This window comes from Phalacrocorax carbo, chromosome 16, assembly GCF_963921805.1.
Source record: "Phalacrocorax carbo chromosome 16, bPhaCar2.1, whole genome shotgun sequence".
Lineage (NCBI taxonomy): Eukaryota > Metazoa > Chordata > Aves > Suliformes > Phalacrocoracidae > Phalacrocorax > Phalacrocorax carbo.
The window spans coordinates 6,998,024-7,011,714 of record NC_087528.1 but is presented as its reverse complement, the minus strand read 5'-3'; the positions used below and the strand labels follow the sequence as shown (position 1 = coordinate 7,011,714).

The 13,691-nt window shown below is 49.1% G+C and overlaps 1 protein-coding gene across 1 annotated transcript in view; it reads right to left on the bottom strand.

The window, feature by feature from the left end:
* Nucleotides 1-11,688, bottom strand: part of MAP2K6 (mitogen-activated protein kinase kinase 6) — a 54,608-nt gene extending 42,920 nt beyond the window's left edge. Inside the window, exon 1 of the mRNA XM_064467523.1 lies at nucleotides 11,110-11,688. Coding sequence (XP_064323593.1) covers nucleotides 11,110-11,125 — 16 coding nt within the window. The 5' untranslated portion in view covers nucleotides 11,126-11,688. The remainder of the gene's footprint in view (nucleotides 1-11,109) is intronic.
* Between the last annotated feature and the right edge of the window lie 2,003 nt (nucleotides 11,689-13,691).

Genomic DNA, 13,691 nt, shown 5'->3' with positions numbered 1-13,691 from the left:
AAAGAGTATCAATAAGTTTTACAGTGAAATGGGAATACCCATGGAAATAGAGGAATGCACCACAAGCCATTTCTTTAGTGAGTACCCTCACCCTCTGCTCCTCAGGGGAAAATGGCACCTCTGGGTTGAAAAGATTTAATAAATAGTGCCAAATTTGTACAAGACACCTCTAGACTGAATTACTTCTCTTCAGTTCCCAAGTTGTGCTGTTCTGTTTGGCAGCTGGCAACTGTTTGTTTCAACTAAAAGTGTTGAATTGAAGATAATTTTAGGATCACTTTCCTCTTCTGTGGTGCAAATAACACTCAGAAGAATTTCACATCAACGCCTAATTTTCTTCCCAGGGATATGCTGCTCACGCTCTGGCCTTTACTTGCGGCTCGGTCCAAACAGATAAATTGATTAGAAATCCGGTGGCAATCTCGCCTGGAGGTTTTCTTGCATGAGCCCAACACCGCAGCTCCCGCAGCACTGACATGGAAGGAGGGGATCTGCTTCCTTGCTTAACATTTCGTCATGGGGAATTTTTTAAAGGCTCAGCCAAATATTAAGTTTTCAACACAGTCAGGACGTTGGCCAATCTGCCTTTGTGCGACAGTGTTAGACAGATCTCTTTTGCTATTCTTTTTTCAATTTATGATTTTATTTGCTTTTTTTTGTACCTAAATTATTAAAGATGGTATTTGACAGCTCTGGACAGTGCAGGTGGGAGGAACTAACTCCTGCTCCCTCTGCTGGCAATGCCTCCCAGCAAACGTGTGGGTCCTACTTTAAAACCACACAGGAGCCCTATTCACAGTGAGAAGCCAAGGGCAACTGCAGGAAAGGCAAACCCACGGCCCCTCAGAGCCCCGGCACCCACCCAGGTCTCCAGCATTGCAACTTTGGGCACTCCCCCACCACCAGAGCAGGACAGGAGGCACTAAGAGAATATCTGCACCCAGTTTGCACTGTCAGCAATAACAGCAGCTGCTCCAAGAAACTGCTGGCAGCAGAGACGGGCGAGAACCGGAGCTGCTCCACCACCACGACGGCAACAGCGAGACTGTCCAACCACAAACACAAGTCTCGGTCCTGCAACCGCTTCAGCAATGTATCTTTGGACACGCAAGAAGTCTCAGAAGGTCAAGGCGATGCACCTGAAGGTCTGCAGGATGCAGCGCAGCTCTCGGGGGCTCCCAGGGAAGCTCCTTCAAGTTCAAACGGATTTTAGCCAGAGGTCAGAGAGCATGAACTTCCAGCTCCCCTCCCAGACACCTGCTAAGAGCATACGCTTGCTTGTATGTCATATAGTAAAGTAAATCAAGCAGTATGTAAAGAACAAAGCCTTTCCCTGGGTTTTATCATGCAATTTTATCTCAGTTTGGAAAGCGTGTTGAAGAAATGGATTATCGCATAGTACCTTGGCAGAAGACAGCAAGTCTTCTCCTTTTTTTCCCCCAATAGTGTCCCTGACACAACTGGGCAGATTTTTTCCTGTCCACATATGTCCACATGGATCAGACCCCATCAGATTACATCCCTCTATCCAGCCTTCTAAATCAGGAGCTGTAATTACAAAACGGCCTTTATAAGCCTTTCTGTCAAAGCCTCTGTAGAACTCCCTGTGCGAGGTTCAAGACTAGTTTCAGCTGTATGCATACACACTCGCAAACACGATACTGCTTTCTAAGTTGCAAGAACAGATAAGCAGAAATGGGAAAAAAGAAACCCAGAGAAAGCAGGGCAGTATAAATCATCGACACAGATCCATAACGTCCATCCTACTTAGCAACCAGGACAAAATACATCCGCAACCTTGTAAATTCTTATGCGTGTGCTCAACTCCAAGCACATTCAGTCCCACTGACTCCTGCAAAAGGACTCATATGCTCCAAGTTTAGCACATGCACAAGTAGTTTCAAGATCAGAGTATAAAAAAAAAATCCTATTTAGCTTCTTTTTTAAGGGGAAAGAAGATTCTTCAGACCCCACTCGTTCAAATGAGGGCCCTGCTTGGCTACAGCTGCTCTGAATCGGCTCTGATTCAATCTCCCAGATTGTTCCTTGCTTTTCAGCTGCAGCAATGCCTTTTTAAAGCAAGCTCCTGGAAAAAGGGCCCCCTCTCTTTAGCAGGAGGTGCTGGCTGGGGAGATGCTTGCACAGGATGGGCCCTAAATGAGTGTGCTACAAGGTAAAGTAAATGCTTGTTGATGCTGGAAGTGCTGGCATTGTTCTGAGGTCTGCGCAGGAAGAGCGAGAGGAGGAATGCTCTCCTATTGCAGGAAGCTGTTCCAGCCTCTTATCAGACATAAAGCTTCTGATTTCTTGCGGGGGAAGTACCAAATGTTTTTGAGGGGAAGAAAAAAAAAATCACATGCTTAGCTATAAAGGAAGCTGCCTAATGACATGAATGAAACTGAAGTCATGCTATGTGGAAGCAAGCTTGCTGTGCTGCCTAGCTCAGGTGGCTACAAGCAAGAGTGTGTTCCCATACTGTCACCCTGCAAGGACCTGGAGAGGTGCAAGCCCGGAGGTCCTTCCCTCTGCCAAAAAGGTGCAAATTCAGTCCTCCTTGTCTCCAGAAAGCAACTTACTACTAATCATCCTTGAATGCAGTGTCTGTGTCACCCTCCCCAGCTGCCAGGGACTATTTTGGGCTCTGCCTCCAGTTCAGATGCTGCTCTGTCGGGGGGCTGGCTTGCGATGTCCTTTCACGCAGTGCACTGCACCGATCTGGTCTTTTAGTTAATTTGTAAAACTGATTCCTTGGCAGGAATTCAAGTTCTCTGTAGAGATGTTCCAAGTTTTATTAGCAATGAGCAAATTCCTGGTGTCCTTGGGAAAGGTAAGGAAGTCCGAGTCTATGTTAATTGCCTTTAATTTTTTTGTAGAGGGTATCCCCCAAAGGCAACTCTATGCCACATAGAATGGCTCTCTGCTTATATAAGGACCTGTATATATAATGGCTGTTGTGGCTTGTTGCATAGATATTGGTGTGAACTTCAGTTTTAAGTGTGTTCACTATTTTATCAGACTTTGTGCTTTATTTGAGCCAAGCATTTCTCATTTTCAGCCCAGTTTCTCCTGGTAGGTTATTAGGGGATTATAGTTTACATCTCCTACAGTTAAAAAGCAGAAAACACTTTGGAACAGGTTGACAAACAGCAGCATCTAAAGCAATGCCTTTCTTCTCGTTTAATAGGCTACTCTGTCAGCCCTGTGCTTGTTAAATGAGAGAAAAATCTGTGGGCATGCAGTGAAGGTCAATCTTGTGGTTTTTGAAAACATTTAATTAGTACAGTTAAGTACTGAGGTCTGCTTGGAAGTGAGCTTCTGCATTAACCATCGGCATCTTTCAACTCAGAGAAGCAAACCTGCAAGAGGGGACTGCAGGTTAAGTCTACATCTCCATGACCAAAACTTCAGTGGTGGTCAAGTTTAGGACAAAAACTGTTGCAGCTCCCCTGTCCTGTTGCCAGCTCCAAAACCTGCCCGGGGTTTGGAAATCAAGCTCGATCTCTGTGCATCACTAACACCAGAGTCCCAGCTGGCCAGATCCTGGCTGCCTTGTGCAGCGGCTCGGGTGACCCTTTGCGCTTCAGGGACCCATCAGGGCTGCCAAAAGCCCTGTGCTGTGGCTTGCGCTTCTGCAGAGGCATTTTTGCTTAGTGCTGAGGTTCAGTGCTTAAACAAATCTACTTAATAAGTAGCTTTGCCCAAAGGGGTTTTGGCATTTTGATGATAGCGTGTAAAGTCCCTGTCTTCATGATACATCTAACGGGAAGAAGGGAGACAGCTGTTCTAAGCTCCTACAGGTGTTTCGCTCATTGAATAAAACTGCAATAAATGTCACATATCTGTGCTTTAATCCCTGGGCAGTAGCAGGCATAAATGCTATGATCACAGGCTGACAGTTCCTTTTTAAAAGGCCGCAGCATCAGCTGTTGGAAAGAGTAAATCAATTTCGGTCTTTTCAAAGCCAAATTTGGTTTTATTTCTTCATACTTTTGCAGCATTGGAGACCCTAATTGTAGGCAATGAAAGCAGCTCTAGGAAGAAAAGGCTGTGTTGAAATCAAAGCTGGAAAGTGCCTCTAAACGGGTGCCTGTTGCCAGCACTGGAGAAGTGCCGCAGGAACAAGGAGCTGGCGCCCGGGGCAGTGCTAGGCGCTGCGCAAACCCTCCACGCAGAGCTGGTGCCAAAAGGACCTTCTCATCTCAGAGCCCTGTTTAAGTGAACGCTTCACCTCCTACACGCAGGTACTTGTGTGAGCATGCAAGTCCAGCGGGCTCTTACTGGGGCTCCTGTGTACAAGAGATGGGAGATGCTGAGAGTTGATGAGAGCAGATATAATGGAGCGAGTCCAGGGAAAGAAACCCAGTAATCAATGCTGGGTTTCCCTTCCAAATTTTTTTATCTCCCTTTTTGATGTTGATACTCTGGCAAGGTTTGCCTTTGCCAGATGGGGACTTCCATTACTTTAGCGCTGTCAGAACAACAAAAGACTTTGAGTCATTTTCTATATCTGACCTTGAACTACTGGAAAAACACTAAACATCCTTAAGAGTAATGATAACATGGAGTGGAGCTGAAATTTTTGTATTATAACTCGTTGCTTAAGTGCCAAATAAGCCAGGCTGAAAACACATGAACGAGGAACTTCAGGACCAGACCCCGCTGCAGGATGAAAACAAGCACAAAAGCATGTTGCCTGGGACTTCCACAGAGGAGCAGCCAGATGATGCTCTGAGGCCATTTGGCACCGATAGGCATTGTTTCATTGAGTGCAATTACATATTTTTGTTTAGAAAAAAGATTCTCCTTCAAAAGCAGCTACCAAGTCTATGCTGATTCAGCCTTCATTAAAGGCCTCTTACTGCAGACACAGTGAAGTGTTGACTCCTGTCCTTATTTTCTATTGCTGCTTTATCTTTGGCATCTCATCTGCAACTTCTGCTGGTTTGTGGGTTGTTTTTTTTTCCACTGGTTTCATGTGAGTGCAGTAAAAGTGGATGCTGCTTGGGCTTCAGTTCTTCTAATGATTTTTGATCCGCTGGGGTGCAGGTGAGGAAAATCTAGCCTTGATTATAAAATTGCAAGCTAACTAGGCTAACAAAACAGATACAGCAGGAAACTGGATCAGCTCTGCTCGGTGAAGTTTTGCTGTTCAAACGGGGGGGGGGGGGGGAATGCTTTTTCTCTGCAATCTTTCTTACACATATGAAACTCTATCTCAGCTGCAGAGGCTGCTCCCTCCAGCCGCTTGCACAGCGCTCCCTGGGCTTCACTGCACTCAGCTTTTTGCAGCAGCCTAATATGCCATGGCCACTGCTCCTACAGCAACTATGGGGGGAAAGTAGCCTGAGTAGCTCCTACCCCCAACTGTTCTCCTGATGCGGCTGGATGCTGCTTTTACTGTGCTCGTACAAATTCAGGCCCTTATTTGACTATGGGGTGCAAAGCCAGAGTGATGTTCAGCTGCGGCTTTGCTAGCACCAGCACAAGCGGAGCTTCCATGAAGGATGTTCAGCCTCTCTTTGCAACACGTCCAAAGTAAAGATGACTCAAAAGTGCTTTAGCACCCCAGAGACTTTCATGGTGGGATGAACCCTCTGAAACATCAACTGGGTGTTTGGAATTTCTAGCTTAAATGTAAGGATAGCTTTAATTTTGGCTTTGAGACAAAAGAAAGCCCTACAAGCGAGACTCTCAGGCTTCCCCTCTCCAAATTCCTTTTTACTGAGCCAGGATTACTGAGCAGAAGACACACTTCCATTCACACTTGTCAACGTGCAGAATATTGTGGATTTGGAAGACAAAAGTACAAACAAACAAAAAAAAACTTTTTGCACAATGAGTAGATATGGAAATTGCACCAAACGGCCTTCACCACTCTGCCCCCACGGAGTGCGATATCTAATGCGGCACGGCTCCAGGGTCCCCAGATCTGCTTTCCTGCTAATGTTGCTCTAGCTGATAATCTCTTGAACTATTCCCAGACAGGCCCTAAGGAAGGGAGCCAAGTAACTCTACAGGTAATGAAACTTTTTTTTTTAATTATAGCTCTGGCCATGTCTAAAATTAAAAGAACAGTCCTGCAATTTAGCTGGCCCCCGGAGACTGACTCGACACTTCATATAATGATGTTGTTGGTGGCCACGCTGCCAAACTCGTACAATGCCCTGATCGTACCCCAAAACGTGAGTGACCGCAGTAAGGGATGCCTGTGTGCTCTGGTTTCTACCCCTTCCCCTTACGCAGAATTACTCGTCCCACCCTCTGCCGTCGGGAGGCTGGGACCTGCCCAGTGAGCACTGCCCGCGGGTGCTTTATCTCCCCGTGAGACAGGAGCAGAGAGGCAGAGCTTTGCCTTCAGAGCTGGAGGGGACCTGTGGGCAGGCCGAGCATTGGAAATGCAGGTTCATGGGTGAAGGCAGGGAACGCCGTGGGAAAGGGCTGGGAATCACGGCCGTGCCCAGTGATCGGGATAACAGACACTGCAGTCCTCCAAGTGCATTCACAGAGGAGGACTGCAAGTGTGTTCCCACTCCTGTGCTATCAAAGCTATTTCTTCTTTTTCCAACTTAAAAAAGGGCCCGGAGCTTGTTTCGGATGTGGTGTTTTCAAATCCTTTTTTGAGAGGCTTCTCTAGATGTTGTTATGGCTCTTTTCAGCAAGAGAAAATGGACAAGTGACATCAAACGCATGTATTGTTTGCAGGGGAAAAAAGGGAACTTTTTAGTCATCTTGCGTATTTGCAACCACAGTACACAGAATTTGCAAATCTGCCATGTGACTTTGAAGGTAATTGTGTTCCATTAATGCCAATACTTTTGGAGGAATGAAGTGTCTCATCTCTCTAAATTACTCCTGCGGTTTTAATGGAGTATCATTTGCCTCACCTTAGCAGCTTATGGATGTGTCATGGGAGGGAATTCACCCCGAAAGAAGCTCCATTTTTTTTTGGTGACTAAAGTAACAAATAAGCAACGCTTACTGTGGTAGTAACAAAAATAATTATTTTTCATCTGGGAGGAAAAAACAGATCTTTGCTCCTTTTTCCCTGAAACTTAGCACTTTTATTGCTGTAATTACTTCTATAGTTTGAGCTTTTAAATGCTTGTGTCTTCCTGTCCCTGCCGAGCTGCCCGCTCAGCACGGGGGAGCTGCTCCCCTGACCAGCGCGTTGCCGGCTCTCGGGCCGTGCCGGGCCATGGGGACAGGGCGCCCTGCAAATGCACTCTGGTTTTTGCGTGTTGCCACATGGAGCGGAGGGGGCGAGAGCTCCTTCCCTGCGCAGCCCAGCAGCTTGGCAAGCAGATGCCTCCTTAGTGCAACGCAAAGGGAGCAGGCAGCAAAGGACAGCAGCTGGAGGGGCTCCACTGGGCGTCTCGGCTCCCGCTTGCTCAGCGGTGCAGAGCAGTGATTTGGCTTGTGTCAGACATCATTTCTAGCCTAATACTTTCTACCCCAACTAGTTGGTTTTCTTTTTCCCCATGCTGGTTAATTCCTCCAGCATTGCATTGCATGAAACTTTTAAGCCTCTTTATAAACATTTGACCCCTCTTAACCCAAAGCAAGTACGCACGCACCTCCGTCATGAAAGCGGTATAGCAGAGCAAGCAGCACATGCAACAGGGTGAAACGGTAGTTTAACATGGCATCCTCAAAAAAAAAAATTAAAATAAATCAACAACTCGAACTGAAATTGGCTGTGTTTGCTGGTAGACTAGGCTTTGCTAGGCTTGCACCTCACTGCCCGTGCCACAGCTTTGCTCACCGTGCTCTTGCAAAGCGTGCCCTTGCCAAGTGCCTATGTCATGGGAGTGTGTTAATGGCGAGAAGCTGAGGTGGTGCTGACGAGGCAAGCTGCACATTGCACAACCAACGGGAGCCTCACGCTGCTTACGGGTTAATTTTATACTAGCAAAAACCTGCCACCTACCTAGGATTTAAAAAAAAAAAAAGCAAGCTACCATTTATGCTTTACATCTGTTCCACTGAGACTTCTAGCTGGAAAAAAAAAAGAGCATTTTACATAAAATGTAGTATTTTGAATAGGTGCAGAGCCTTTGGTCAGAGTCCATAGGGTACATGTTCAGGCAGCATCACGTGGAATGTGGTTCTCATAATCTCCGCATCCTTTTTCAGCTAGAGCACAAAAAATCGTATTTAAAACAACAAAGTCTAAGAATGAGGAATGAGATCAATGGACAGCAATATTTAGTTAAATGTAGCTCTTTTCAATATACTGTTTATGAATTAATGCTCTAATGGAGCTGCTCCCCCTTCCCTCTTCTTATTTCAATGGAGAAATTTGCATATTTGCAGGTTGCTTCTCTGATGTGGGCTTCGTGAGTGAATAATTCCCCCATTACAATGAATTTGGAAGACTCTTGAATGTATCTGCTGTCACGAGAGTTCAGATTTATAGCCTCAAACTGTGTTTAGCTTGTAATTAATATGGGCTTCCGCATTTTTTTCTCTTCCAGAATAATATCCTATTAGTCATGACAGCCAAATGTGCCACATTTGGGCAACAATTCAACTTCTTCTGAACTACCATCAACATCGAGTCCCACTTGTCCGGAGCCGACTCCTCTCTGAAGGTGAGAAACAGACTGCAGGGACCTGTGGTGCTTGGGGAAATGGTGTTTTCTACGGATTGCTCCGTCCAACTAAAAATACCATTTTGCAACTTGAAGGAGGGAATGAAGGTAGAGATGAGCACGGGGTGAAATGCAGGAGTTCGGCGCCGGTGGTGTCTTTCTGACTTCATCTGTATTTTGTCAACTGCAAAGTCTTAAGGAGTCCGTCGGGGCACAGGTAACGTGGCTGAATACTGCAAGCGCGATGCTGGAGGCATCTGCTGCTTTCTGCTGTGGAAGCGGCCAGAATGAAACCGTTGCTTCCAAACTCCAGGGAGAGTTTTATCTCCTACAGCCCATGCTATGGCTGTGCAGAAAGCGGATCACCTCCGCTTCCTCGCGTGGCGCAGGCAGGGTCCGAGGAGCGGTTCTACCCTCTTTAACTAGGTGAGATTCCTTGCCGGGAACGTGTTTTATCAGAGAATAACCCTCCTGATTACTGTCCCCCCGACAAGCAGCATTAAAAAAATTAATCTCTGGCAAATTCTCAGAACAACTTTGGAAACGATTCAAAGTAGGGAGAGGGCTCCAGAGCTCAGCAGCTGGCTGAAGCTCTGTGCAGTATTTTAGAAAGCTGACGAGGAACCTCCTGTGCAACACATGAAAGCTGATCCTGAAATGCAGATTATGCCTCCCTTAATTCATCCTGAAGAACGATACCTCTGGTGCAAACCCCTTCCCAAGCAAAACCTCAGCCTGAACAGCTGAACGCGGAAAAGTTATCTGTGTAAGGAATTCAAACTTAGACACTCGTATTGCAGAGCGTGAGATGGACGGAAAATGGATTCAAGAATGATGCCATTCATTGAGGTCATGTTTTGTGGGTTGGCTACTTGTATTTTCCCATTTTCCTGGTACTGAGAGGGATAGACAAGGCCAGAGCTGGCGAGCGTGGGGGCTGAGCGGCGCCCCGGGAGGGTGGGCGGCAGGGCCACCAGCACAGGTCCCTGCCCGGCGCCGGCTCCGGTGGTCAGGCTTTCTGGGGACCCCCAGGGAGCGGCTGCTCCCCTGCCCAGCCCCTGCCCCTCCACGGGTCTCGCAGGGACCCTCCTGTGAGCGGCAGCGCGCCCTGGGTATCGTTTGATTCAATTCTGCATTATCAAACTTCCTTGGCTCTTTCTGTTGGAAACTTTTACAATTCTCTGCTTGGCTGGAAAAGATGACTGCAGCAAACCCAAATTAGGAATAAATTATACAACAACTTTACATTTTTCTTACAAAGGAAAACTGTGTGGCAAGAGCTGTGAAAGCACCTCCTTCTGATGTCCTCCCAGCAAGGCTTGTAGTAGAAGGCCACTGACTTCCCAGATGTCTTTTAAAAAAAAACAAACGCCAAAACCCAACAACAACAACAACACGAAGCCCCCGCCCCAGCTCGGGAGCTGCTCTCCCACCAGCCGTGCACTGTCTGTCACCCCCCCGCTCCCCAATACGTGTGAGGGCTGCAAAATTGAAGGAGAGGCAAGCTGCAATATCAAATCCAAACATTTAAAACAAGCTCCAAAAGCCGCATCTGTGTGGCCAGTCGCTGACATATGTGCATCTATTTTCACAATGAATGGCCAGAGCAACTCCTCCTTAAACATCTCAGCCTGGTCTTGCAGGGACTATTGCGTTCCCACAGCATTTTTTGCAATATTAAATTCTCCACCCCCGCCCCCCCCCCCCCGCCTCCCCCTTGCAGGACACAAGGCAGAGCCACGCCGGAAAAATCATCAAGTTAAAAAGCAAAGACTAAGCCTTCCCCACCGCGCCGGCACGAAAAAAAAAGAGAAAAATTCTAAAAAATCACTGTTGTCCCCTACCCAAACGCGCCCCTCCCGCTCCATCCGAAGTGCTGAGCCCCTGCTCCTAAATGCTAAATAAAGCAGCCCTTCTGCATGCTCTGAGCGATCTGGTGTTACAAACCACACTGCTGCCTCTGACCAAAAGTTACCAAATATTAAGGGGGAGGGGGGAATAAATCGGTGGAAAATGATCTCAGTCCTGGCACAAGAACAATACTTTCCCATGGAAACATAGGTATATATTTAATTCCTGGTAACTCCACTCAAGTTTCACCTTTCATCTCCTCCACGGACTTCTTTCAAAGTTTCATTTAAATTTGCACTTGAAATTAGCTGCAATTCGCATGCATTGTGCCCATTTTGCACGCATATATACAGTAGCGAATGCATCTGCTCTTCAACACCCTTTATCTGTCCTGACTGTGCAAAAGGCAAAAAGGGCTCAGTAATCCCCGCAGAAGAATTCAAATAACGTCAATGCACAGCTGAACTGCAAGCCCTGCCTTACAGGAACTGTGTGTGTGAGTGTGTGTGTGTCTGCAAAAAGGCACATACTAAACAGGAAATGCAACTGAGCCATTGAAAGCCTCAAACTTCAAAATGCAATTGCATCCCGAAAAATGCATGCATGCACTTAAAAATGCATGCACGACTTTTTGCATATTTGCAACGAACAGAAGTAGGAGCCTTACCTCTCGACTGAGACATTTTCCCCTTTGCTTTGATGGGGGAGGGGAGCACAAAAGACTTTGCCTTGCCTCTCTTCTGGAGCTAGTTTTGCAACAAAGATGCAAACTGCAAGCGCTCAATCTTCATGCAACTGGAGTTTTCCTGACTTGCTGCAGCAGCTCTCCTTGCAGCGGGGGGGGTGGGGGGGGCCGTGCAATTGCACACTTTGCAGGGCAGCTTGCAGAGCGGGGGGTTTCCTCCCCCCCTGCTTGCAATGGTAGGGAAGGCTCTGCTGCACCTACATGATGGGCCAGGGCTGGCAGCTAAAAGCTCCAAACTTGGAGCTGGGGGCGCAGTGCGCAGGCGCGCTGCCGACGGCCGCCGCGCGGCCGCCTGGGTGCTGTAGTCCCGCCGCGTCCTGCAGGGGGCGGCGCGGTGCTGCGCGCCCGCGGAGGCTGCGCGGGGCGGGGCGGGCGCGCAAATAGCGCGCAAGCCGCGGGGGCGCCTTTTCCCGGCGCTGCGGTTCCGCGGCGCTGCGCGGGGGTGCCCTGGGTCGGCGCCGGCTCCGCACCGCCTGCGCGGCGGGTCGCCTTTCGGGGGTTTTGGGTTTTTTTTTTTCTCCCGCCCCCAAAACTGCTGTGGCTGCGCGGGAGCGGGCCCCTGCCTGCGCCCCTGCCTGCGCCCCTGCCTGCGCCCCTGCCTGCGCCCCTGCCTGCCTGCGGTGCAGCTCCTCGGTGCTCCCGGCGCGGTGCGGGAGGCGGATGCGGTGGGTGCTGGATGTCGCTTTTCTGCTACCGGGTGCGGGGGGGGGTAACAGCGGTACCCGCCCAAGGCGGACGCTTCCCCGGCGGCATCCCGAGGCTCCCCGGGGACCAGGGAAACGCGCCGGCTCTCTGCGGCTGGAGGTGAACGCGGCGGGATGGCCGCGTCCGGGGCGATGCGGGAGCGTGGGAGCGTTGCCCACGGGGGTCTTCGCGCAGTCGGCCCCATCGCCCCCTCCACGCGCTTGGGGCCGGCCGGTGCTGGCGACCCGCAGGTGCACGCACAGCCTCTACCGCCCATCGCCCCGCACCGGGCGCGGGGCAGCCCATCGCAGCGTCCTGGTGCGCCGCGGTGAAAACGAGAGAGATCAGGGTGGAAAAATACAGCGGAAGGAGGAGAAAAGACCTGCTCCGTTTTGTCTCCCTTGGCTTTCGATTTTAAGGATCTGCTGGAGAAGAGCCGCTTGCTTTTGTGCTCGTAGGATGCCGGGGGCACTGTGCTTTCTGCGTAGCACAGTGGTGCCCTGGCTTAACCGCGGCTCTTGGCCACCTTATAGAACATTAACAATTTCTTCATCTTTTTTTCTTCCCCACTCGTGGGCAGAGCAAATAAAGCGAGTTTATCCCAAGTCTGAAACGGAGTGTTTCCCGCGGTGGCCAGCTCGGCCCCTGCGTGCTCACGGAGGTCACGGAGGGGGGACACGGTGGGGTGACATCCCCCTAGGGTGAGGATGCTGCCAGGGTCAGAAACGCAGCTGTACGCTGCGGGGTGGTAGATGGGTACCCCCTTCTGCACGCAGGAGCCCTGCTTTGGGAGAAGCCCCTATGGAAAAGATAGGCCTTCCTAAAGCGGCACTTACATTAAATATATGTTTCATTATAGGAACACCGGAAGAAAAAAAATAAAATAACTAAGGGCTAAGAAACGTGCACTTTAAGAACATTCACAGCTGAGTTAGTGCCGAGGATGTTTGTTTACACCCCAGAGAAATATTGACGGCAAAGGTATAAAATCCGGTGTAAATGTTGCATGGGGAGCACGTCCGGGATCGTAAGCGGCGCTGCCGCTTCTAGTGTCCTTTTTTCTTGGGCTGGAAAATACATATTTCAGCTGATTTTGTCACGGCGCCCTCGCGCCGCTCCGTCCCCCGGCCGGCCCCGTGCGGCCGAGCTCACGCCTCGCTGGTGTGGCTCAGGATTTTGCCATTTTTAGCTGCAAGGGCCAAAGTCTGAAGGAGGCCGTAACCCTCAATTAGGGATCTGTTGGTGTAACTTTCTAATGTTCGGGGTGATTGTTTGGGGTGAGGGAAATATGCTGCTGTACGTAGTCCTTCCTGCCAAACTTGCAGCTAGAGCAAATCCTTATAGGCAAGCAATAAATCCCCAAAATGAAAGGTTTACGATGGAAATGCTGACAAACCCTTAACTAACGCATTACAAATTGCAGTGTTACAATTCAGTAGCTATAAGCTGAATGAGCGGCGGCGCGGGCAGCCTTCGAGGATTGCTGTGGTGAGCCAGCCACGGCCCGGAGGCCTTGTCTCGATAAAGATGTGCAGCGAGGCAATGGCCTTTAATTTGCTTTTAATCTAACAAACTTTTGTTGGTCTAACTTGCGTGCAGGTGCAAAATGAGGGATGCTCCTTTGGTTTATCGTGAAGTTTTTGGATGACTGTTGGAAGAACATCCATTGGGTGAGAACAAGGGCCCGGTTGTTTTAAGACATTTTTCTCCTATAGAGGATGGAGTCCTTGTTCTCCGCAGTTTCCCGGCGTGCTGGCCACGTCCCTTGCGGTGTCCCTGGTGCCGTCGGGTGCTCCAGGATGTCCCTGTCACATGCACGA